This window comes from Opisthorchis viverrini (assembly GCF_000715545.1).
Source record: "Opisthorchis viverrini unplaced genomic scaffold opera_v5_166, whole genome shotgun sequence".
Lineage (NCBI taxonomy): Eukaryota > Metazoa > Platyhelminthes > Trematoda > Opisthorchiida > Opisthorchiidae > Opisthorchis > Opisthorchis viverrini.
The window spans coordinates 919,571-943,585 of NW_008751820.1; the positions used below are offsets into that span (position 1 = coordinate 919,571).

The window sequence follows — 24,015 nt, forward strand, 5'->3', positions numbered from 1 at the left end:
GCCTCGTGCTGCTCAGCGGAGGAAGTATGACTGGAGTTAGGGGCTTCTTTTTGGGTACACAGTGCTTCCGCAGACGTTTTTGAAATGAAAATGAGCATACTGCAATGTTGGAATACTTCGTTCCTGCAAGACTGTAATGGACACATTGTTGGTTGCCCCTCAGAAAGAATATGTTGGAGGTACAAAATTTCAGAGAGGAACTCCCATATGCGCTAGGAAGCTACGGGGGAGACAATACTAACTAAATGACGCTTACCAACGGGCTGACCGCCAAACAAAATGCAGTTGTCGAGAAGTTTTTTGGACACATTGTTGGTTGCCCCTCAGAAAGAAAGAATATGTTGGAGATACAAAATTTCAGAGAGAAACTCCCATATGCGCTAGGAAGCTACGGGGGAGATGCACAATACTAAATGACGCTTACCAACGGGCTGACCGCCAAACAAAATGCAGTTGTCGAGAAGTTTTTCGAAAATATGGAACTCATATGCAAAGACCTGTCACAGTTGCCCGTGGCTGATGGTCCCAAAGACATCCACATCATCCAAAAACAGGCCTCTTTCGAAAGCATTAAGTTCGATGCGGTCAGCCAGTCGGCGGTACAGCTGAATAGCCGGTGATTTCGGTCCGTGTGTGTAACGCTTTAAATGCCCGAGCTCCGATTTGTAGGGAAAACAGATGACACGCTCAAAGCAATCGTAGAGCTTGGTAAAATTAAACAAGTGGGAGAACATGTATATTTTGAAGAGTAACTGACCTGGCCCAAAATTGGCAGCAAAATTTAAAAAGCAAACTTGAAAACATCAAACGAAATGTCAGTATGGTTTTGTAGAAAAAAGCGAACTGCCTATATATGTGTTTACAGAAAAATACATGGAGCATGAGCAAACGACTGGATGTAAAATATCTCCTAACGCGAGGTGTCCTATGTGCAGGAGGAAATGCCGGAACCAAAAGCCCTCAAACGAACCAGATCTAACACATCTCGAGATTTTCTGGAGAGACGAAAAAAAGTACCCAAGTTCGTGCAACATAACGGCTAAGCCGGATAAAGGTAGTCAGCCTTTGTGCAATCCGACGTATAGCAGTAAATATCAGTGGTTTAAAAAGGATATTGATGAAATGCAATTTAAGTGTAAGCAGAACATTCTGCCTGATGCCTTCAATCACTTGCGGAAAAAACCATGTTGTCTGTAGTAAGCGGACGTTTTCAGGGACTCACAGATTGATACACAAAATTGAGGCTCTGGCCCAAGTTTCCAGGGTGGGTTTTATTCTTGTCGTTCAGCGGCTGTCGTTCACCAGGAAGGGACAAGTGACAAAAGGGGTAGCACTGCTCTCTATGTTCTCGGTGCGAGACAGTATGCTTGCCAGCGCGAGGATTCGCGTAAATAATTGTTTAATAGTGCTTTAAACTTGGTTCTAGGAGCGTGGACGACCGTCGGAGGAAGGTCTTTCCACGCAGCTACTACTCGAAATGAGAAAAATCGCCTGATGAATGTGTGCTCTGGGCTTGAAAATCTTCTCATCATGTTTCTACCGTGTGCTTGCTGGGTCAGCGGTGAAAGACCTGCTGGCCAGGCTTTGTTTAGACAGGGCGTAAATAAGAATCAGGTCCCATCAGAGGCGACGATACCCCAGGGGAAAGTGGTCAAGCACCGCGAGGCGCGTTTCGTAGTCCCTGGACTTGAGGCCGGCAACCATTTTCGCAGCGGCTCGCTGGACACGCTCAATGAGGGTGACGTCTTTCGTGCGTCCCGACTTAGGCCCCACAGAGTGTTTGGATGTCCATGCGAGTAATACGGTAGGTGGGCCACATCATCCATAGAATGGCGAACTCCTTTGAAGACGACTTTCACGGTGCACTGAGAAGGGTGGCAGTGATGGATGGCTTTTTAGCGCCAAATTACTGATAACAGGGATTGGTGAAACCGTGGGCAAAGAGCGTTGTGACGCACACCCTGATTTTTCACCTTGGATAATCAACTGTGGTATATCTGGAACTTATTGCCCAATCAACTATGAGAAAAATACCACCAGGGATTTGACCAAAGGCCTTGTGGGCCAATTCATCTGTCGGATGAAAAAATCGGCCAGTTGCTGCCACCGCCTGATATACTCTCCTAAATACCTTTGTTCTCAAAGAAACCCTACGTGTAGTAGGAACGAATTTTGGGCACACTGACGGTTACTTGAAGTGAAAAAATCTCGTTTTAAAGTTTTTGCGCACACGAACATACCAGGCACAAGGCATATCACGGTACAACAAAGCTCTCTTTTTCAGCCGCTAGTGATAAAAAGGACAACTCAGAGTTTCTCGCGAATAATGGCAAAGCGCACGAAAACAAAACCATTTAAATCCGTCGACAGTTTACATTCCTTAGGAAACTGGAAATGCAGGGCATTGTGGCATTCTATTGCTGCAAGACAAATATAGAAGCCTTGATGCCACCTATAAGTCTTGCTCTCCCTCGGCCTAAGAGTCCACCATTAGCGCAGAAGTTCCGCACAGATTCCGCACAGGTTCGGCATCCAGACGCGGACACATGCCAGCTAGTAACGCCTACAAGTCAACGGTTGTATCAGCGTTCCTTGAACAAACGATGCAAACCTGAGTTTTTTGTTTTGAGATTGCGTTGAACTCCGTCAGTCAGGACTTCCAACCACCACTTTTCAACCGGGGATGTCCGTGAACATAACCACAATGCTCCGAGCGTGTGAGGACAGAGTGGAAACCTTTTGAAACGTCCCCCATCTTCAAGGTCAAGAAAATATTGTTCCGCAAGGGGATGCCCTCTCGATTTGTGTTCGAATTTACCATCGGTGAAATAATGAGGTGGATTCCACGAAGTCTTCAAAACGGCGGTGTTTAAATTGTAGCAACTTGCAGCGCCTAAGCGCTGTTGAAAGAACCGACATCCCAACTACCATCAGTCGACTTATGCATTGCACCCCAAAGTGGTGTCATGCCTTAGATTTCGCAGTCCCCGAACATATTGCTTGCAATTCATGTGCGATCACAGGAGATTGTGAAGCCTACATAAGTCTAGCTTTATCCGTTCTGACGGAAGGGTGACCGGCGAGGTCAGTGCACTGAGCTCGAAAGCCCAAATCAATAGTCTGTTTGCGTCACTGGTAATGCAAAAAGCCGGGTCACGTCTACTGGTCGCGTCTACTGTACAAGCTGCCGTATGATATTGCGTCACGGTCGCCACTGGCAGGCGATCAGCGGGAATATTCAGGTTTTCGACCATGGGTATCCTAAGGCGTTCCCGATACAGGGTAAGATCAGCGAATTCGTTACGGAAAACTAGGAAACGGACATTCGGTTGTGGAGCAGGTACATCACACTGAAGGTTGTGAAGTGCTCTGCGTACAATAAGAGATGCATGAAGCCCGACTGGAATGTGTCAGGTTAAGTCAATGCACCAGTGTCCGGGGCTCGTTTCGCGTTGGTTAATTTGGAAAACTGTGTGTCGTTTTGAAGTATAGGCTGCTTGGTTTTATGGTTATAAGAGGTAATCTCCCCGAGGAACAATTCTGAGAAGTATTTCAGTCTTCGCTGACCGAATCGCGGCTCCTCCGGGCAGGTACTAACAAGAAAATTAAAAAGCGGGTTTTCGGTGGTGCAGAAGAAGCCTCGGTGGATTGCTGATGTATCACCCTTGCCGAATCATCGTTTAGCGAAAAGTTCAGTGGCGCAAGCAGAGAGGTGGTCAACTTTCGGCCTGGGAGGAGTGAGTGGGGGCGACTACAGAATGTTTGGATACTGTCGTTTCAGCGTACTTCTCAGAAAAACATGATTTCTTCTGACCACATGTTCCAAATTTTCAGTAAATGAGCTCTAAGCCATGTACCAGAGGTGCTCTGCTTCCAGCTACAGTTTCGGCTACCTGGAGGCCGCAAAGCCGGACAGCGAAACCAAACATAGAGGGTGATTGCACATGTTTCTTTCAGCAACAAATCAGTCTAAATTTAATGGACGGGATACCGAGAGGGTACGGACTGAAGCCGATGGTTTTGATGCGAAGGCGCCGTCTTGGGGTTCAACCATGTGTGCCAGTATCATTAACCATTGATGGGTTAAGCTTTGGCTCCTCCATCCATGCAGGCGGTGACTGAAAAACTGAATTTTCCATGGCCGTGTAAGGTGCTGAAAATTACCTGGCGACTGAGAGACTAACAGTTCCTGGTGCTAGACGAATTTACCAGAATCATCTTTTCCCAATGTTCCCCCACGTCTCGGGTAGTCGTGCCTGTGGCAATCAAGCAGTAGATGTCAGACCGAACCGTGCCACTGCTAAATTCCGGGGAAGTATCCCAGCTAGTCTAGAGCAAAACTTGACACGACAAATTACCAGATGTCAAGTGAAGATAAGCGTGCGAACTGACCACAGTCTGGTTGACTCGGAAGGCCAAGGACATGGAAGAAGCCCAGAAAGCAGATAATGCCAGAAAAACAATTTCGGTTGATCCGCGTGACAGGTACCCCGAAATCTGTGAGATAATCCATCAAGGATCGTGTAGTAACGGTATTTTACTCAGTTATGTTCTCGGTCTGAGCCGCCCAAGCTACCGTTAACGTCAAAACAACCACCAAATGTGCACAAGGTGCATTAACGTCCAAACCCGAGATATAGTGTAGACGGTGGCAACTTTCCGGAAATTCTGACGGTTTCAGGATGCACCGCTGACAACCGGCATTCGGCCATTACTCGGTCCTGATTGGCTGTTGGGTTCTGACCTTCGGTGGGTCAGATCTCGGCTAGATGCCGAACCGGTAAGCGTCTCGATCTTTTAGCCAATCAGGGCGGGATAGCCTGCTTGGCCGTAGCGGCACGTGACTGCGATCGGTAAAACGGTATCCGTGTGGAAATCCACTGAACAGATCATATTGAACAAAGAGGAACGCCTCAACCGTTGAGGAGAACACTTCGAAGAACAATTCTTGCTCACCCGATTGTCCTCTCTAATACCACTCCTGCACTTTTTTGCGATAAATTGTGGATCCAAATCCCGCTACGCGTCCGACTCTCTCTTTCTCAGTGTGGACTACCCTAGCCCCCCGAGTCCCCCTGAAGATGACCAGTTCCTCATTCGAAACCTTGAGCGACTTTCCACCAGCCACGACTTCACGTGAAGTTGTAGGAGATGAGTACTCATCTCCGGCTGGTAGGTGACTTCAACGCTGCAAAGGTCTCCTGGATGGAGTGAAATATGCACGCTATGAAAGCACCAGGGGACAGTGATTCTCCGAAGGCAGATGTTCACGACAATTTCTGTGAATGGAAGACAGAGACAAAGCTCATGAGCCAAAGCCTTGTAAGCAAGGTTGTACATAACCAATACTTATGAATCAATCAAAATGACAGACACCGTATACTACTGGAGCTCCAGCGCATCGGATCAAGCGGACCTTTTGCAGCGGCGCTGCTGAAGTCGTTCAACAGAGCGCTCGGACTCAATCTGTCGTTGCACCCACCAGATACCGCGTAGGCCAACAACCATCCCTCCTGGATTTGGTCATCACTAACGAAACACACTTCGCTGATCAGGTGTTGAGTAATCAACACTCTACTAGGACATAGCAACCACTGTGTGCTTACCTTTGATTTCATCTGCTTTTGGGCCAGAAATCCCGAATCCTAAACGCGGGTTGCGTTTGCTAATTGGAGATACCTATGGCATCAGGGGTTTATTCCTGAATCTCAATGGAGATGTGTATCAAGCTACGATACGGGCTGTTTTGTTGTATGGCTGTGAGACTTGGCCTGTTCGAGCAGCCAAACTGAGACGTCTTCAAGTGTTCGACAATCGTGGTTTCAGAACCATAGCTCGTCTGGGTTGGTGTCCGTATAATGAGGCGATTAGAAAGCAAGTTTTCGGTTGTGCTACAGGAACCCCTTTGAAGAATGTGTTCTGCACCAGGAGCTGCGTTGGTTAGACCATTTATCGCATATGCCGTACCGAAGTGTGTGCTGTTTTCCGTGCGCAGTTTGGAGTAGAGTAAGCAGAGAGGTGGCCTACCCTTGACCTGGCAGAGGTGCGTGAAGGCGATTAGGTGCTCTCGGTGCTACTCGCCTACCAAAATGCGAACCGCGTGATCCCCAGCGCGCCTGGTTGAAGACACTGCAAGATATGGCTGCCAACTGCTGTCAGTGGCGTTCTTGTTGTCAATCATTATCCTGATTGCCTAAATGAGTTTCAGGAGGTGTAGCCACCTCAGAATGATTGTAGTAAGTTAGCACCAAGTCCCTCCTCGTCCATCCTTATTAATTTCTTCACAATAAAGTTTCCGAATAAATCATATTTGTACGGCAGCGAAGCATCCATGGTGAGCACTGATGTCGTGCTTTCCATGATGATAATCGTGATGGATTTCATTGTCTCGAAGTATACTCTTCGGTTGACAAACAAACTGATGTCGGACATTAACATTGAACAGTGACCTAATCTTCAGCTAGTCCACCCGAACTCAAATGCCCAGGTAAGTTAACTTATAAACCATTTCGGTCCAGTCTTGTTCCAACCAAGTCGTTTACCAGTATTTTACACTGCAGATGTGATGCACACACCGAGTCGTGCGGTCGCATTATACAAGATATGAACCAAGTAGAGCTATAGTTTCTCGGTGCTTAATGTCCGAACGAACTTCCGGGAGCATTTCGACCCCCGAGGTTTCAGAGACAAACAGAAGTCCCAACCAGCATGTCAATAATAAAGTTGGGGTCGAGTGGCGAAAGAGCAGACTTGTCTTACGCCATTGGATTTAGAGATAAATTAATAGAGGACTAGATAAAAGTCTAAATGAAATACTTTTAACCGCCACTCATTGTCAGGACGGTCGACATTGAACTTTCGAGAGGAGATTGCCGATCGAGAGCCTGTCTCAAAATGAAGCTATGGTGTAGATGTGTAGGCAATAGAGAAACAGACTTATTGTCTTCCCCTCTCAATCGTTGAACCACGCAGACTAATGCTGAGGTGCATTTTACATGATGCCATGATATTGACACGGCGTTCTTGAGATCTTTTCGAAGACAGATCATGACCGAAGTAGTCTGCTCCACGTGTGCTTCATCTTCTCCCCAAGGCCCTAGTAAAGTCGTCAGAGTGTCTCAGGGCCCCTGAGGCAGGCAGAATATTTCGGAGGAAGATAGTTGAACTTCCAGCTCATCGCTAAAAACGGCGATTCCGCGAAGGAATTACCGTTCTCAGTCGATTGGAAAAAGTTTGGAACCTATTGACAAGTCACTTTGTCACTCATCGTCGTCCTCGTGGAAAACATGACATTCTTCGGGCTGGGAGGATAGCTTCTTTCACTATCTCTCACCTTTGGTGGTCGTTTCGAAGTGAACGCTAGCTTAGGAGGCTCAGACCGAGAACTAAGCTGAAGAGAATATCGTTACTACACTACCCACCTTCCAACCTACCTTCGCTGTCAGCGTGAACTTGTGCTTCGCGTAGCTGTCCAGTAAGCTCAGCTCGATATTTTTTGGTTGGACTGATTTGGATTTGATTAACTTGACGTGCGTAATCCTAGAGGAAAGTAACCTGATAACCTAGTGCACACAATTGCATGATTGGAGTCAAACGGCTTGCCCGAGAAGGAACGACGATCTTTAATGGAGCCCCTCCATCGGCAACCGATGACCCAATGATCCATCTGAATCCATGACTGACTTGCGGTTTGTGGCTTTCAGGTAGCTCAACGTGACCGCTGTTCATGGCTGGAGACGCTGCAAGATGTTGATGTCGCTGGCATCCTTGTCAGCTTCTCATTTTCGGAATGAGTGTCCGGCGATGCAGATAAATCAAAATGGCTAGACAGCAATTGCTAGGTCCCTTGTCCATACCCTTTTATTTCTTTCATAAGGAGACTTTTAACGGAATAACGGTCTTGCTGTTGCTGCTCACCATCGTCATCACAAATGACGGCACGACTTCAGTGTTCAACTGTGATGCTGCACTGATGCACAACTATAACGTATTACGAGAAAAAAAGAAAAAATGGACGGGGAACGGACCTGGCGCTAGCCCGTCACGATCATTATCAAGTGACTGCGCCTCCAAATACGAATACAGACTGTCTGGATGGGAGCTGACAACGAGATGATGAAGGACAAGTGGCATGAAAATGATCGTTTTGACGGAAGTCAGGCTGATTCTTCTGTGGTTAACAGTGAGCAGTGTTTTATGGGACGGTTTGCTTTTTCCGTATGGAAGAGAATAGATCAGACAAACACTGCCAGATGATTTCACTTCCATCCCTGAAGAATATTGGTGAGAGATCATTCGGACTAAGAGCTTGAGAAATGACATGTAGTCTCAAACCACCGGTTGCAGGGTTTCTAGGTTCACCGTCTAGAGTTCCAGTTCTTTTTAAGAATCTGATTTGAGTGGCAACAAGTGGCCATGCGAATTGTTGTTCAGATTTCCCGACTGCTGACTTAGTATCATAGCTAATTTTCTATTCCTTTTAGCCCACTTCATGTACAGTAGGAACCGGTGAGTGTCGACTTTCAATTAGTCAACATGAAACAACGTTGGGAGAAAGTCCTCTACAAAGACCAGGGAGTTCCGGACAACTTTGTCAGTCCACACTTTCTATCTGAACTGAGAAAAAATCGCAAGTCCCACTCTGTGTACTCACGTCTGTGCTTTGTTCACCTCAGTTTACATTCGGAAGTACAACCTGGTTTCAGTGATGATCGATGCCGGAAGTATTTATCAACAATTGTGCTGGTAATTCTCCATTACTTCTTCATTGGCTTACCTCTCAGTGTTTCAGTGTTCATCAGTTTCTATTTCTATCTTTTGTTCAATTGGGTGTCTCCAGTGCCTGCGAGCACAGTTCTCATGTTCTTCGTCATAACCGGATATCTTCTCTTCTGGTTCTTCGGTACAAGTGAGCAGGTTAATCTACAGCGAGGTAAGTATTATTGCTTCGCAAAGTGAAGTGTGTGTTCATGCCTACCCTTGTTCCAGCCGTTGCCTCAACCCAATTGTCTGAAAATTTTCATAGTGAAAAGCGTCGAATCAAACACTGGATCCAAAGAGAGAATTTCAGTATGGAATGGGATGGTTAGATTTCGAAAGCGGTGCGTCTGATGGGTCTCGGTGTTAAGTTCATGAGTTGCACCTTATGCGTACTATCAACTTACCGAATTAACTGTTTCGGGCTGACTAGTGTTATACGTGGCATGCAATTTGGTTATGCGTACTATCAACTTACCGAATTAACTCTTTCGGGCTGACATGGCATGCAATTTGACGCTGGAGGAGAATGGGTGCGTTTTATCAGTTTCAGAGCCTCACAGCACGGCCAATAGCCGCCACCTTGGCGCGATGGTCTGGCTTGATCGTTTCCGTTCAACGGTGCCTTATACGGGACGAGATGGTCCAAGTGGTTAGAGCGCGAATTTACTGGCCGGAAGGTCCGTGGTTCGAACCCGATCGCTGCCTCTCGACTTCCCCTGTGTAAGCTTGGAGAACCTGACAGTATCCCAGCCTTCGTGCAGCATGGAAGCTACGCACCGAAAGGGTACTACGGCTGAATGATTTCGATTTTTCATACAAACTGGGACTTCGTTCCATAGGTTCTAACTCTGTCAGAAGAACCTAAGGGAAGCAGTCAGGCGGAGCCCAGTGCTCCGCATACTACAATGTGTAATTTTACGGGTCCGTCTGAGATTTGTACTGTCTTCTGCGAGATAAGTGCGAGTCACCCTACGGGTGGCCGGCATTTTCCTATTTGTGGCAGCAGTGATGCCACTTACCCGTAGACAAAGCATATTAGAAAAAATCGATCCTTAAATCACCTTGACCAGCGATGCATTACTCGGCACTGTCAGAAAACTACCACCAAGTCGTTCTGTGTAGGCCTTTAAGGTGACCCTCATATTGGCGGCAATCAGCTCAAGAACGGAAAAGACTGAGGGCTCAGAAGTTAAGCTTTGTTCATCCAAAACTTTGACACAGTGAGCTTAAACTAGAAAAAAGTGGTTTAACAGTGAAACCTTTTGAGGATTAGAGCAAATATACGACAGTGGCTTGCATTGTGTCTCCGAAATTCATACCTGACCCCAGTCCTGTTGTACCTCCCACTTCGGTGAGGACGAGCTCGGACCTACCATATTCCACTCTTCGGGTACCAAAGCATCTTGATGCAGTGACTTGTGGTACCTCCGGCTTTGAGGTTGCTCTCATTCCTAAGACAGAACGCCCCTTGTTAGACTGGATTCCAGCAAACAATCGTATTTATTGTCTGTTTGAGTTGTGCTCGACGTGGTAAACGATTTTTGTTTGTGGTGTTAGAATTCAGTTCGGAAGGTCGATACCTGTCCTGATTCCTTCGATGGGCGAGATGTTTGCATAACGTCTCTTGAAGGGTGATGTGAATGTGCAAATCAACCAGAGAGTCCCAAGCATTTAAGTGGGAGGCTTTAAATCGGTGCTCACTGCGCGGATGATGGGGAGCGACTATTCATTTTGTGCACTGGACGTAGGAACTTTTAGCATAAGGGTGCACACCGTGTTACCTGGAGGTAACCGTCAGAAAACCAATCACGGACCAGGTGGTAGGCGACTGATGATGCCGCCTGAGGCATCACCCATCAGTCTATGTGGCTTTTGTAGCTCGTCACTTCATGCCCCCGGGGTTGCATGAAGCAAACGTGAATATCGACTACTCTCTTCAAACCTCAAGGCCCCTCTACGCGATGTCTATGGTCTCAATGGGAGCTTCAGCTGAGTACATCAGCGCTTGTCAGATTCCGCTAAATTTGTTCTCTTCCTCATTAAAAAGGAGGTTTCCCATAACGGTCCAATCTTTAGATTACTCGTTGCATCATTGATTCCGTTTTAAGGATAGGGTTTGTTCCTGCTTTGACATCTTACCGTCTTCCCTCGACCGTCGTTCACCTGATGTTCACTATATTTGGCTTACAATACCGCTTTCTGAAAACAGAATTTTTTGGTTTGTATGTTAGTAACTCCATAGCTAGCGGCAACGGCGGACGAATTTTACAATACTATCTTACTACTGAATTTTGTTCCCGCAACCCTGGTGGTTAGGTTCCTCATCGCACACGGACGCTGCCAGTTCTGAGACAGATTTTTTTGCGACCATCAACTTTTCATCCCAGTTCCCTAGCCGCGACGTTTCCCCTGTACATTGTCTTAACAAATCTTCCATCGTCGTGGTCGATTTTTCTTTTCTGCCTCCATCGATCTTTCCGATCGGTGTTCCATTACGTCTTCCCGTCTTACTTCCATTGTTTCTCACATACCACCGTCTTGCCGTGTTCTACGGCTCCTGTCCGTGGAATTGCGGCACCCGAACCGATTACGGCTCAAGTTTTACGTACTGACAAGAGTCTCCAGTTCGTATTTCACTTTTCTGAACCCCATGGATCCCCATTTTTGGCTGCTTTGGTCATTCATGCTTTATTTCGGTTGGAAGAAAGAACAGAATGTGTAAACTCGGGTGTTCCCATATCTGTTCACCTCCTTCGGACCACGTTCTTACCCGCGATTCTTGTGCTGCCATCGCCGACGAGGATAACGATATGTCCTTCAATCCCAGGGCCGATCAGCTACCCAGTACGCCTTCTGGAAGCCCATATTTCTAGAATCAGTCAGTTCGAATTTCTGCTATATCTGTTAATGACTTCAATCACGTCCCCAGTACGCCTTCTGGAAGCCCATATTTCTAGAATCAGTCAGTTCGAATTTCTGCTATATCTACTGTTCTGTTAATGACTTCAATCACGTTTTGATCTCGCTTCGTCAAGAAAAGGCTGAAATATCTGCTCAACTGTTTGCCCCGAATTCCACAGTTTTTCCCCCAATTTCCGTCCCGTTTACTATCTCGGAGCTAAGCTATTTTCCAATACCCACCATTTCAGCTAGATGGCTCATGGTTAGAGCGCGAATTTACTGACCGGAAGGTCCGTGTTTCGAACCTAGCCTCTGTGTCTTGACTCCCCTGTCTAGACTTGGGCAACCTGGCAGTATCCCAGCTCTCGTGCTTCCTTCGGGTGGCATGGCAGTTAGGCACCGAAAGGGTGTTACAGCTGAACAATTATCCTGGTCTGAATTGTTCTTCCCGTTTCGCCCCGTACGTTTGCTCTAGAATTCACTCCAGTTGTCGCTCTTCCGGTGTAGTTTCGTCCGATTAGAGAATTTCTCAGATACTCCTTATTCCAAAGCACGTCTCCAAACAACTACCTCTCCAGCTTTATTACCCCTGTTTTGTCAAAATCTCAGGGGCCACACCAATTTTACTTGATCTGGGACATAACAGCCACCTGGCCGATTGCCAATGTGGACACACGCCATCGTCCAGCTGGGGGCCAAATGACTTACGTATCACACGAGTCACCTGGCTATGACTCGATTGGCTAGACCCGTGCATTGATCTGTCGGTAGCCTGCGACCAAGTACGATGCGACGATCTGACTGCTAAATTGTCAATGTATGCACTGCATCCTGGCTTGATGAACTGCGTCAGAGACTTTCTGACAAATCAACCGATCCAGGTACGTCTTGACGGCGCTCTCTTGGACTCCCCAGGTGAACGCAGGTGTTCTTCAGTTTAGTGTTGATCTTTAGTTTGTTCATGGCTTTACCAACGCAATCTCCTGTGATGCAGTCCTCCAATTTTTTGCATTTATCCTCCTCAAAGACCCGTCAGACCTCGGATGACTGATGACCGAATGCACGTCAACAGTACACCGAAGGTCGATCTTAGAGATATCCTTACTTGTTGAACACAACTATATTCATCGCTATCTTTTTCACTTATCTTCCTCGTTCGCCGTTACGTTTGCCAACCATTCGCTTTATTGATTTCAGCGCAATCTTCCAAGTACCCAACCACTCACTTCTAGGGTTTCTTTTCACACCATTCTCAATTAGGCCTCGCATTGGAAAGTGATTAAAACCCGATCCTCCAGAGAATCAGGTTTTCCTTTTTCGCTATCGTAAATGTTCCACTCGCTTCCAACTTTTTTGTACGAGTCTCAGATTTTCCCGACTCTGCAATGCTTGCATCTTATTTGCGGTTATACTGTTCTACATCTTCCCCTCGTAAACTCTATTCAGCAATACCCTACCGACCGTCACTCACCGTCGAAGTGAAGGCTATCTCCCGCTATTTTCTCACCGCTACTGCGGTACATCCTCCAGTGAACTCGCCTCTTCCATACTACTGCTACGCTTGCTCGATCACCCAATGCCGCTTCTATGGTCACCCGATACCACCAGAACTGCTCGCCTGTGGAATCTCCTTCAGATTTCCGTTTTTCCCATCTCGTATGACCTTCAAATCTTCGTCCAAATCTCCACCATTGTCCACCCTTGTATATTTATTTATTTCTGTTTTCCCACTTATTCAAGCTCTTTTCTTCACGGTTCACTGACAATTCTGTGGTTCAACGAATTCACTGTCCACCGTGCATACAGAGAGCCCCTGACTATGAGCGTTCCTTTACTCTGTGAACTTTTGTTAGCAATTCGAAAAGTTGGACCATGCGGCATTCAGTTATCAATGAAGAGCTCCAATTCAAACTTCGTTTATACAGCTTGAGACCCGATTGAACGTGCCCGCTTATAAATTCTGTTCCTTAAAGAACCAAGCAGACAAGTGAAGTCATTCAATTTATCGTCCTCAAAGCGTTTCTGTAAACCAACAGTATTGAGAAAACCTCAGCAGAACAGAAACTTCATAGAAGCACATCTCAGGAGGCGAGTGGAAGGCAGTGAAAGAAGCAATATTATCCGGTTTTAAGGTTGTCTGCCCGTACGAAAGTCGCTTTCGATTCCAACTATCGCCAGAAGTTGTGACAGGGTCCGGAGAGCAAAAACATTCCGTTCAAATTTCTGCCTTCAGTAAAGGTAGCATAGTCATGGTGCTGTAGGATCTACGGTAAGCTTTCGTCTGGTCCCATTATATCCGGTCATTGAAATATAGTTAGCTTCTCTCACATTAGCTGTTCACCTTTGTTATCCAAGTGCCTACCCGCTTCCGAAAGCTCACAGTAGCTGACATGTCCCAGGAGAGTTTGCCCACAGGTACTGGGTAGGCTAATTCAAAGATTGAAGCCTTCTCTAAGTGACTTGAATAATTTTGTTGTGCTATTTAACAGTTACTTATAAAATGGTGTTGAACAGTGATGTCATGGTGTCGATGATGATGATGCTGATGATGATGAAAGTGTAGACCCCAGCGTCACAGTTCGGGTCAGCTGATCGAGATGGCAATCAGGGATGATGATGATGATGATGATGAAAGTGTAGGCCCCAGCGTCACAGTTGTTCAGGTCAGCTGATCGAGATGGCAATCAGATACACAGGTTGTTGGATCATTCACCGTGAAATTTTCAAGTGGGAAGGGCGGCTTGAAGTGACCTCTGATAACTATGTTGTCAGTTTGTTATCAGTGTTTCTGCCCTCAGCGTAATATGCATTTCATTCATGCCATCCACACTTTTATGGACCAGAGGTACGACTTTTTTCAGTGTAAACGTACGAAAACTATCCGTATTTGACCGTCAAGTTTTGGCCAGGCCTGGTGGGAGCATGGAACCAGTTGTACAGTTCGTTTACTGAAAGCTTGGAATCTCGTTTTTCTGTCTGTTTGCAACACAATGCAAATCGTGTTTCACTCATCCGCACAAGCCTGGCTCAAGTATTTTTGAAGGTACTTCCCAGCATTTCGCCTTCTGACGTGGTCTTCATAAAACTCAAGCAGCCATACTAAGGAAATACCCCGTATGTTCGCACTTAGCGGGGGTCCAAGGTGTTACGTATTCTTCGTATCTTTGAACGTGTGACGGCTTGCGTAATCACTCGGAAGACCTTCTCCAATTTACGCTGCTTGTGATGTGTATGCGGTCAAATTGCGGGCTGAAAGAAAAGAGGCCTTCGCTGCGGAGTTGCACCAACCTTCCGGGATCCAGTGTGACGACGAGGCTATTGGTCCCAATCATGATCCTGGGGGTTTCATCTTCAGCCCCTGGTCTTGACAACCAATCAGCCAAGAGGTTCTCCTTGCCTGGCAAGTGCTGGATCGCGAAGTCGTACTCTTGCACCGGGGGGGCCCAGCGCGCGAGCTTTCTGCGAGGATCTCTGGTAGTCATGATCCACTCCAGGGGGTTGTGATCGGTTTCGACATGAAATCTTCATCCAAGCAGATATGGCCTCCACTTATCCAGAACCCAGACGATCGCTAAACACTCTTTTTCAATAGTCGAGTACTTCTGTTCAGCGTTAGTCAGGACACGACTGGCGTATTCGATAACTCCATTCCTCTGCTTTAGGACTGCGCAGATACCGCGATCACTAGCGTCGGTGCGTGCCATCTCTGTGCTGTGCGACAGCGAGGTTTGCCTTCTATGTGCTGATACGCGGAGGCGTTGGGTAATCACAGGCGGAGTATCTGAAAAACCAGACGTTCGGATGCCAAGTAGGGATGTACCCCCACACCCAATTGCACAATCGGCCTCTACCGACTTCAGCGAAATACCAGTGGTCAGTAATCCAAAGGGTATGAAACTGATTACGATTCCCTTTCTGGAAGCGTTTTGATTGGAAGTCTGTGTGCACTTTGCGCTGTGTGACAAATTTGCATCGTTGCTTACGTTGCTGCTGACTACAATTTGTTACAGGAACTCCCTGTCCAGCCATAATCGCGGTGCTCCAGTGACTGCTCAGTTGCGCTTCGTGACGTTTGCGTTGACTTTCTTTGTCAACTTGGAGAATGGGTGCCCACCTTTGGTAGCCACAGCGAGCGCAGATGTAGACCCGTGTTCTCAGTTTAGTGACTAACCGCATAAGCTAGAAATGTATGCAAAAGCGTTGGTTCTTAACTCGTCTGCAGCTTCTGTCCCCATGAAATGATCGTTGTCATCCGGTCGTATCATCGCACGACATAGATTATACTTAACTTATTCGATACCGACGCAATCTGGTCGGGACTATATTGGCGTAGGGATATTTAGCGAGCTCTTGTATAACACATGAGTGTCATTTTCTATACACGTGCGTTATCAAAAGTCATGTGTGTAGTGCGTGCAGTAGTCACTCAGGAGAGACCTCCAGATAGTCCACAACAATTTGGACAAGTGTGTGACCCTCCCAAAGGATACTGATTGCACTAATCCCTCCCGACAAGGAGCATCGTTTGAGTTCGGTTGTTTCAGTGCTTGCTGAGAGACTACTTCCCGTTTGCAGCAGTTCCGAAAGTAATCGAAGATGTTTTTCCACCTATTCTGATTATCTGAACCTACCATTCACGACTCATTTGCTCAAGCAGTATCCCATCTGCACGAAAGTCAAAACACGCTTGTGTCTTTTGCAGCACTGTTCCACATCCGAACTGGACTGGTCATCTTCACCTTCAGCCTAATTCTGGCACCGATTCTTCATTCCCTTCTGGCCACGGTTAGCACGGATAGTATCTATGCGATGGCCGGCCTTTTCTTCCTACTCAACTGGGCGTGCACCGACTACACTACCCAACTGGCTGATTATGCTTATGAGCCCGGGTCGAATACAACAGCGTTCAGCTCAAGTCTGCTAGCGGCTCTCTGTCTGGCCAGCCGTCTCCCAACTCCATATCACACCTTCGTTCTGATCGCTGCAGGAACCGTTTTGTTCGCATTATGGCCCTCGCTGGTTCAAGTAATCAGGGTGAGTCTTATAGCAGTTTGCTATCTATTCTCATTGATGTATGGTTTCATACGGACCCCACGGCTAACATCAGCCACAATGCTGAGTGGTGAGATGGCTCAACTGGTTGGGGCGCGAATTTACTGAAGGGCCGTGGCTATTCTCATTGATGTATGGTTTCATACGGACCCCACGGCTAACATCAGCCACAATGCTGAGTGGTGAGATGGCTCAACTGGTTGGGGCGCGAATTTACTGACCGGAAGGTCCGTGGTTCGAACCCGACCTCTGCCTCTCGACTTCCCCTGTCTGGACTTGGGCAACCTAGCAGTATCCCAGCCCTCGTGCTTCCTTCGGATGGCATGGCAGCTAGGCACCGGAAGGGTGTTACAGCTGAATGATTCATTTTTATTTTTACGCTGGATAGAAACCCATGCTAGGATTCAATAAAATCTGCAACAGGAAGACACCAGCTTTGATTAAAAGCAACGAGTAGGTGATATTATTTAAAGGGGGAATTCACGCCAATTCAAAGGGGGACATCCGCGCTTCGATGGGTGCTAGTGACCGACCACGTAGTTATCTACGGGCTCCACTTACATCCCGGGAATGAGTTTGCGGAAGTGTCAGAGGTTCATCGAAATACTGATAGCGCGCGTGCGCCTATTAGTTGTACGTCTGTTCACAGAGCTTAGCACTTGTTTAGCAAACAGTCAGTCTGTTTTTTTGTAGCAGTTCACTAAAGTACAGCGGTTTCAGCCGCTGCAGATTCATCCACCGAAGATGAGAATTAGGGACTAAAGTACAGCGGTTTCAGCCGCTGCAGGTTCATCCACCGAAGATGATGAGAATTAGGAAGCGAAATCAACGCGTTGGAGGGGCTATGACCCAACCAGTTTGTTGGCGTTATATAATTTTTTTCGTTCTGAAGTGAGGGAGTTATACGACGAGGGTGATAGCTTTGACACGTGGTTGACCTTTGTTGCGCGAAAGCTCTGTATGTCAACGTCACTGACCATTGGTTTGTCTCGTCCCGGGGTTCCTATCCGGGAAGACGTGGTTAACGACGCGACAGAGTGATCGTGCTTCTTTGGTGGTTCCCGAACGGTCTCCATCCGATACACGGCTCGATGAATAGGACTTTGGAAGGTAAACGATCCTCTGGTGTACGAAGTATATGGTCTAGTCAGCGTAATCTGTGGAGTGCGGCTGGCTGATTTGTCGAAGGAAACGTCTAGTATACCCACCAAACTCGCGCAAGGCTTCTGAAGCATCGGTGCCCAAACACACAGAATCTTGGATTTGCACGCAGTGGCTGTTTCTGATCTATTAAGTAGGACAGATGGAGCTGCAACACTGATCTTGACAACCAACCTGGTGTCACGCCACAAATGTCAGAGGTTAGCAAGCGCTGTCCTGGTCTTCCCATTTCGGGAGGTGTTTTCGTCTTCCGTCCATCGGCCGCGAGTTATGTGCCTGCCCAGAAAGACGAACGAATGCACGCCAATTCGCTTATCTGCAAGCATGCAGCTTGGCTTCGATCCAATCCAGTCTTGCGGTGGTACTTTATGCTTTTCTGGTGCGAAGCAAAAGTATTTAGATTATCTGAAATAGTGTGAAATAATGAAAAAAATTCAATTGTTTGCATTTCTAAGATACTTGATCGAAGCACTGGCTCCCACTTCCCGAATGGGTGCCCTACCAAGAACATTTACTCTTCGTCACACCTATGGAATGGAGCTTCACCCAGTGTCCATCAAGTGTTTCTCATCCGAATGCGAAATACCTAATGTCACGCTAAAACCGTACAACTTGAAAGCAGGACTAAACCAGGTCAAAGGAGCTGTGAGCATCAAAAGTGGGCAATAGATGTCAAAGACCAATTGGTAGTGAGAAAGCAGAGCATTTACTGCTTATAGCCTTATGTGCTTTCAGATGGGGCTGCTGTTGGCATTCCCTGCGGGATGCCCCGAAAGTATTCGGGTGGAAAACAGACACCACAGCGAGCACGGATTAACGCTTCGGATTTTATTGATCGCTATTCCATAGGAGACTGTCCCCGATGCAGTGAAGAGTTCTATCCTCTTGCTAGATGGGCCACAGTAAAGCAGGAAAAGACATTCGTCAGATTGAATGCTATTATTCGAACAGTCAGGAAATTCATAAGGCAACATTTTCAAGGTACCAGCTTATCGTACATGACCCACCCTACAGGATATGTATCAAAATCAAGTTCCCCGACAGCATGGTCCTAAGTCAGTGTCACCAGACAGCAGTCAATTTCCACTACCTAGTCAAGTGGCCATTTTTGTAGCGTCTCCATCTTCGACAGTCAACGTTTGCATTCCTAGAATGTCTTCCCAAGTTTTACCGGTAAATTTGGCTTCAAAGTACGATATCTCCGGTCCACCTTTCTACTTGTTTATGTAACTTCTTGTTAGAATAGTGGAGTTCTGCTAACATCCCCATCTAAGCTAGATTAAGCCATCTGACAACTTCTCAAGTAGAAACAGATAGACACGAAGAGTAAGAAGCCCACACTGGCGCATCTTTCTCGCTAGTTATCCCAGTAGACTCCTTGGCTACATGCGAAGCAGAATCTTGCATATATCGCTCCGCTCTGTGTCTGCCAAGTGGGTATGTTTCGACCGCCTCGATCGCTCTTGGGTAAGTCTGTGGCGGCGCCGATGCATGATCCTCGTAACAGTTAGAAGCGGCATAATGCCACACAGTTGAGCTGACAACGTTAGGTGTGACTGTGATGAATAGCACTCGGTTGACGTGTGATTCGATTTCATCGGTCATTTCAGCTTCTGACTTGGACAGTGTTGTTAGCTGCCACAGCGTGTCTAATGTTGAATTCCCGGATGGAAGTTCTCACTTTCGTGGAGAGAGTGGAAGTTATGCGGAGAAGCGAAGCCTAGAGACTGAAGGCAATCACAAAGGCGGGTGCCGTTGGAAATTCCATTACAAAGAATGGGGACATTGTAGTTAGCCAAGGTTACATTGGTGTCGAGAAAAAGATGTTCAATGTGCATGAATGTACCCGTTTTGAGCGACAGCATTGACCCCGTCAGCAATGATTAATACTCTCGACTTCCCCTGTCTGGGCTTGGGCAACCTGGCAATATCCCTGCCCTCGTGACTCCTTCGTGCGACAAGGCAGTTAGGCACCGAAAGGGTGCTACAGCTGAACGATTTTTCTACGAATACTGAACTATCCAAAGGAAAGTTACTTCAAGGAAAAGTGCCCCCCATGTACATGACAAATTTACAAAAAGCCAGCAAAATATGCGTATGGGCTTCAGCAGTTCGGTTTTTCTGGCAGCGGAATTAATGCACTTTGGTGTTTATGATATTGAGAAATATTTCATTTCATGCGCAGTTAATGTATAAACCTCATTTCTGGAGAAAGATACAAGCGTTATGCTACACGATTTTCTACCTCCAAGTCTAACTACCGCCGCCACCTATGGTTTATGGGTTTGTGAATTGGACCGCATAACCGCGCGTTTTCCAGAGAATCGGACAGTGGTTAGTGGAAGATACGTAGCCAATTTGGTAGTCCAAGCCATTTCGCGAGTTATTCAGGCTACTTTGTTGTGGTTCCGTATATCCATTATACATTGTCTTTATCTACCATGGTGCAAATTCCATTCCCGGTTGACAGGTTCGCGCCGGAAAGGCTGGCCAGTTGTGCCTTACCATTTTCGCTTTTGTATTCTCCAACACGTTCCTGTGGCCCATCGTCTATCATGAAGCTCCAATGGAGTACAGAGTTCTCATATCCGTCGCAAACCTGACCTTGATCGTCCTCATAAACTTCATCGGGCCGTGGGTTTTGGTTCGCATGCAGAGGATCAAGAGGTAAGCAATTCGTAGCCTGTCAGACAAACCGGTTACCAGTTTTGCGAAGTTTTCTGTTGTCTTGGCCGAGCATCTTGTAAGAGCAAAGTGATGCTGATAGAAGCCCTCACGAATGTGTTACCGAATGCGTCTGAAGGAGAGGTGCGTGTGTCAGACCTCGAAAGCATGTTTTCGTGAAGAGGAGGCTGATGAGCTGCTGGTGAAGCTTACAACTTCATTGTTTCAAAGAGCCGCTATGCTGTGAAATTTGCGGTCACTTTTATCCATAGGGAGGGTGTGTGACTTAGTGTGATAGGCCTACCCTGCGCCATTTTCTGTCGTTCCATTTCAAAGCTTCATCCGTGTGTGACTTAGTGTGATAGGCCTACCCTAGATCCCCTGTGCCATTTTCTGTCGTTCCATTTCAAAGCTTCATCCAAATACGGCAGTGAAGCATCAGTGTTGAACACTGATGTCTTGCTGTCGATGATGTTGATGATGACCCAATGAATTGACATGGGGCGAGGTGGATCAAGTGATTAGAGCGCGAATTTACTGACCGGAAGGTTCGTGGCTCGACCCGACCTCTACCTCTCGACTTCCCTTGTCTAGGCTTGGACAACCCGGCAGTATTTCAGTCTTCCTGCTTCCTTCTGGTGGCATGACATCTAGGCACCGAAAAGGGCGCGGCGGTTGAACGGTTTTTTCAAATTTTTATATGGCAATGGAACACCTGTGCTCGTATTGCTGTCAGCGGTGATATCCGTGGCGAGATTGATTTTGCCTCAGTGTGCCAAACGGCAAATGCAGTTTCAGTCTTTGCAGAACTGACAGGCAACTTTGATGTGCGATGGAACATGCTTTGGATGTACATGCGTCCGGGCCAAACTCAGCGTCAATGGGTACGTCATCGGCAGTCCGCTCAGTACTTTGTATCAAATCACCGGATGCTAACTTGTCGAACGACACTAACGCAGACTATTGCCATAAATCATTGCACACCGGAGATGACAGAACAGACAATCCAACTGTTATTTCTTCGGTGACTGGCTCATATCGCAGTGGTGAAATAATATCTGATTTGGCAACTTTCCTAATGAGTCAGCACCCAACGTCTCAATTTACCTATCAGGACAATAGCTGGTACCGTCCCAAGTAGCGTTCGTCCGTCCGTGTGGAGCCAGCAGCACTTTGTTTTGGATTGACGGAGAGACTCAGGACCGTTTTTATAAATCCCAAGTAGCGAACAGGTTCGTAAGTAAGGTACTGCTGCCACTGACGACTGTTCATAACGTGGGGCAATTCACCTTGTCACTTCCAGTTCTTCAGTTTCAGTTTCACATCACTCTCGTTTTGAATAGTCGTCCTCCTGTCCTGGCGCAGTTATTCATGTGAATTCACACCAAAGGAGGGAAGCACTGGACCCGAGTTTCGCTCTTGTTAGAGGTCATCAGCAGTGCATATCCAATGGCCGTCCAAGGGTTTGAACTCTGAACACCTGCGAGGCGAACGTGTTACCACTATTCTACCAGCGCACGTTGGACGCATCTGAATTCTCACGTCTGAACGGGCGGACGTGTTCGCACTTGAGCGATGTGATTAGTGTGCCCGCAACCCCCCCACTTCCAATTCTATTGGTGTTATGATTTATTCGGACTGGATTTTAAGTTCCAACGTGTTTCATTCTGGTGATTTCGTGCAGAGCGGCAGCTATAGACAATATACTCGTTTCCAAGCTGATGATGGATTCGATTCTTAGTCGTATATGACGGTCTCAGTGACCGCTAGATCGTAGCCTAGTTTGAAGCTGTCAAATCGCGAATGTGAACCTATTTCATCGAAAAATCTAGAAAGACCATCGACCGCTGGCATGCACATGATGTAGAGCTGAACTTTTAGGACGTTATCTAGCTGTGCGGTAAACGTGATCGCTTCATTGAAGGATTTTGCGACGCGCGATCCTCAGTTCATCCAGGTACAACAATTCAGTAAATGCGACAGAGCTATCCAGAGTTTCTCCACATCCGGAACCCCTTCGCCTCGTTTCTTGTCGCGAACACCAGTTTGAGGCTTCATTTTTACGTGCCACTTTTCAGTATTACGATGATGTGACCTTCAAGGGCAGTACGACCAAGCGGCACGATGACAAAGCACATAATAGCTTGGTTCAGGACAGCTGATTAAAGCATATTCTGGGTCCGTCTGCATTTGCGACATCATGATGATGATGATGATATATAAGAGTTCGCAGTGTCTTGGGAAGAGAGCTGCAAGTAGCTCCAGCTTCTTCTACTCGGCTTCGTATACATGCTAGTGCACGATTGTTTGCGCGCAGTTGATCGGATCATGACGGTCCGGGGTCCTGCAGCAATTACTGGCGGGGGAGGTGGCCTGGTGGCCGGGAACCGCTTGACTGCTGTCACAATATTCTCCGACATTAGTGCAACACGACCGAATAAGTTCGGCTCTGGCATTCGATATGTACACATGTGTATAGTAGTCCCTCGAATAAGCTTACTCCCAAGATAGGCCATTCTCTGACACGACCACCCCCAGCTCTCAGCCACTCACGTGGCGTCTACACCTCTCAACAAAGACCAGGCGGAGAATTTGTTCTCTACGCTACAGGTGATGCAGGCTCACGGAAGCTGCTCTGGCCTTCCCAATCCGGATGGGAATATCATCCTCACAAGGCTGAGTCAATACATGTGCGAACCTCTTTGGTCTAAGCTCTGGGTTGGTGTGCCTAGGAGAAGTGCTGATCAGTTCATGTGTCATCAGTTAAGCGAATTGACTGGAGAATGTGTCGTCAAAATAATTCTCAAAGAGGCGACACAATGTGCTGGCCTTATGGTTTCATATCGTTCGTTCAACTGTAACACCCTTTCGGCGCTTAGCTGCCGTGCCACACGAAGGATGCGCGAGGGCTGGAATACTGCCAGGTTGCCCAAGCCTAGACAGGGGAAGTCGAGAGGCAGAGGTCGGGTTCAAACCACGGACCTTCCGGTCAGTAAATTCGCGCTCTAACCACTTGGTCCAACTCGCCCCGATTTCACATCACCTGCTACCCCGATCAATATTTCCATTCTGATTGTCCAAAGTAATACCTTTGTAAACTCTGAATGATTTCTGATGTTGTCGTTCGTCCAACGACAAAAAAAAAACATGAATTCCGTTCCGTCGGGACCATGTTGGGAAACATGAGTGGTCCTGTAATTTTATCGTGGGATGTGGAGTAAAGGGAGTAAATCGTCCAGTTGTAGCACCCTTTCGATGCCTAACTGCCACGCCACCAGAAGGGCTGGAATACTGCCAGGTTGTTCAGGCCTAGACAGGGAAAGTACATGTCGTGAAGCTGCATCTTGATGCTCATTTATTCGAAGACAAATGATAAACAGCGTTTCAACTGACCTTTTCCCTTCCAGAAACATCCACGGACCGTGGGATGAAGCTGTGGTTCAACAATCCTAGTGCTGTGTAACGCGTATATATTTG

The 24,015-nt window shown here is 47.1% G+C and overlaps 2 protein-coding genes across 2 annotated transcripts; one reads left to right on the forward strand and one right to left on the reverse strand.

The window, feature by feature from the left end:
• Positions 1–8,780: 8,780 nt before the first annotated feature.
• Positions 8,781–20,540, forward strand: T265_14244 (hypothetical protein; the record flags this gene model as incomplete). The annotated part of the gene is made up of 3 exons (XM_009172736.1): positions 8,781–8,932; positions 16,364–16,695; positions 20,345–20,540. Coding segments are annotated over 3 exons (600 nt in total), but the record flags the coding sequence as incomplete, so codon positions are not given.
• Positions 19,174–19,479, reverse strand: T265_07254 (hypothetical protein; the record flags this gene model as incomplete). The annotated part of the gene is made up of 1 exon (XM_009172728.1): positions 19,174–19,479. One exon carries the CDS (start codon positions 19,477–19,479, stop codon positions 19,174–19,176), a length of 306 nt encoding a protein of 101 aa, XP_009170992.1.
• Positions 20,541–24,015: the final 3,475 nt, after the last annotated feature.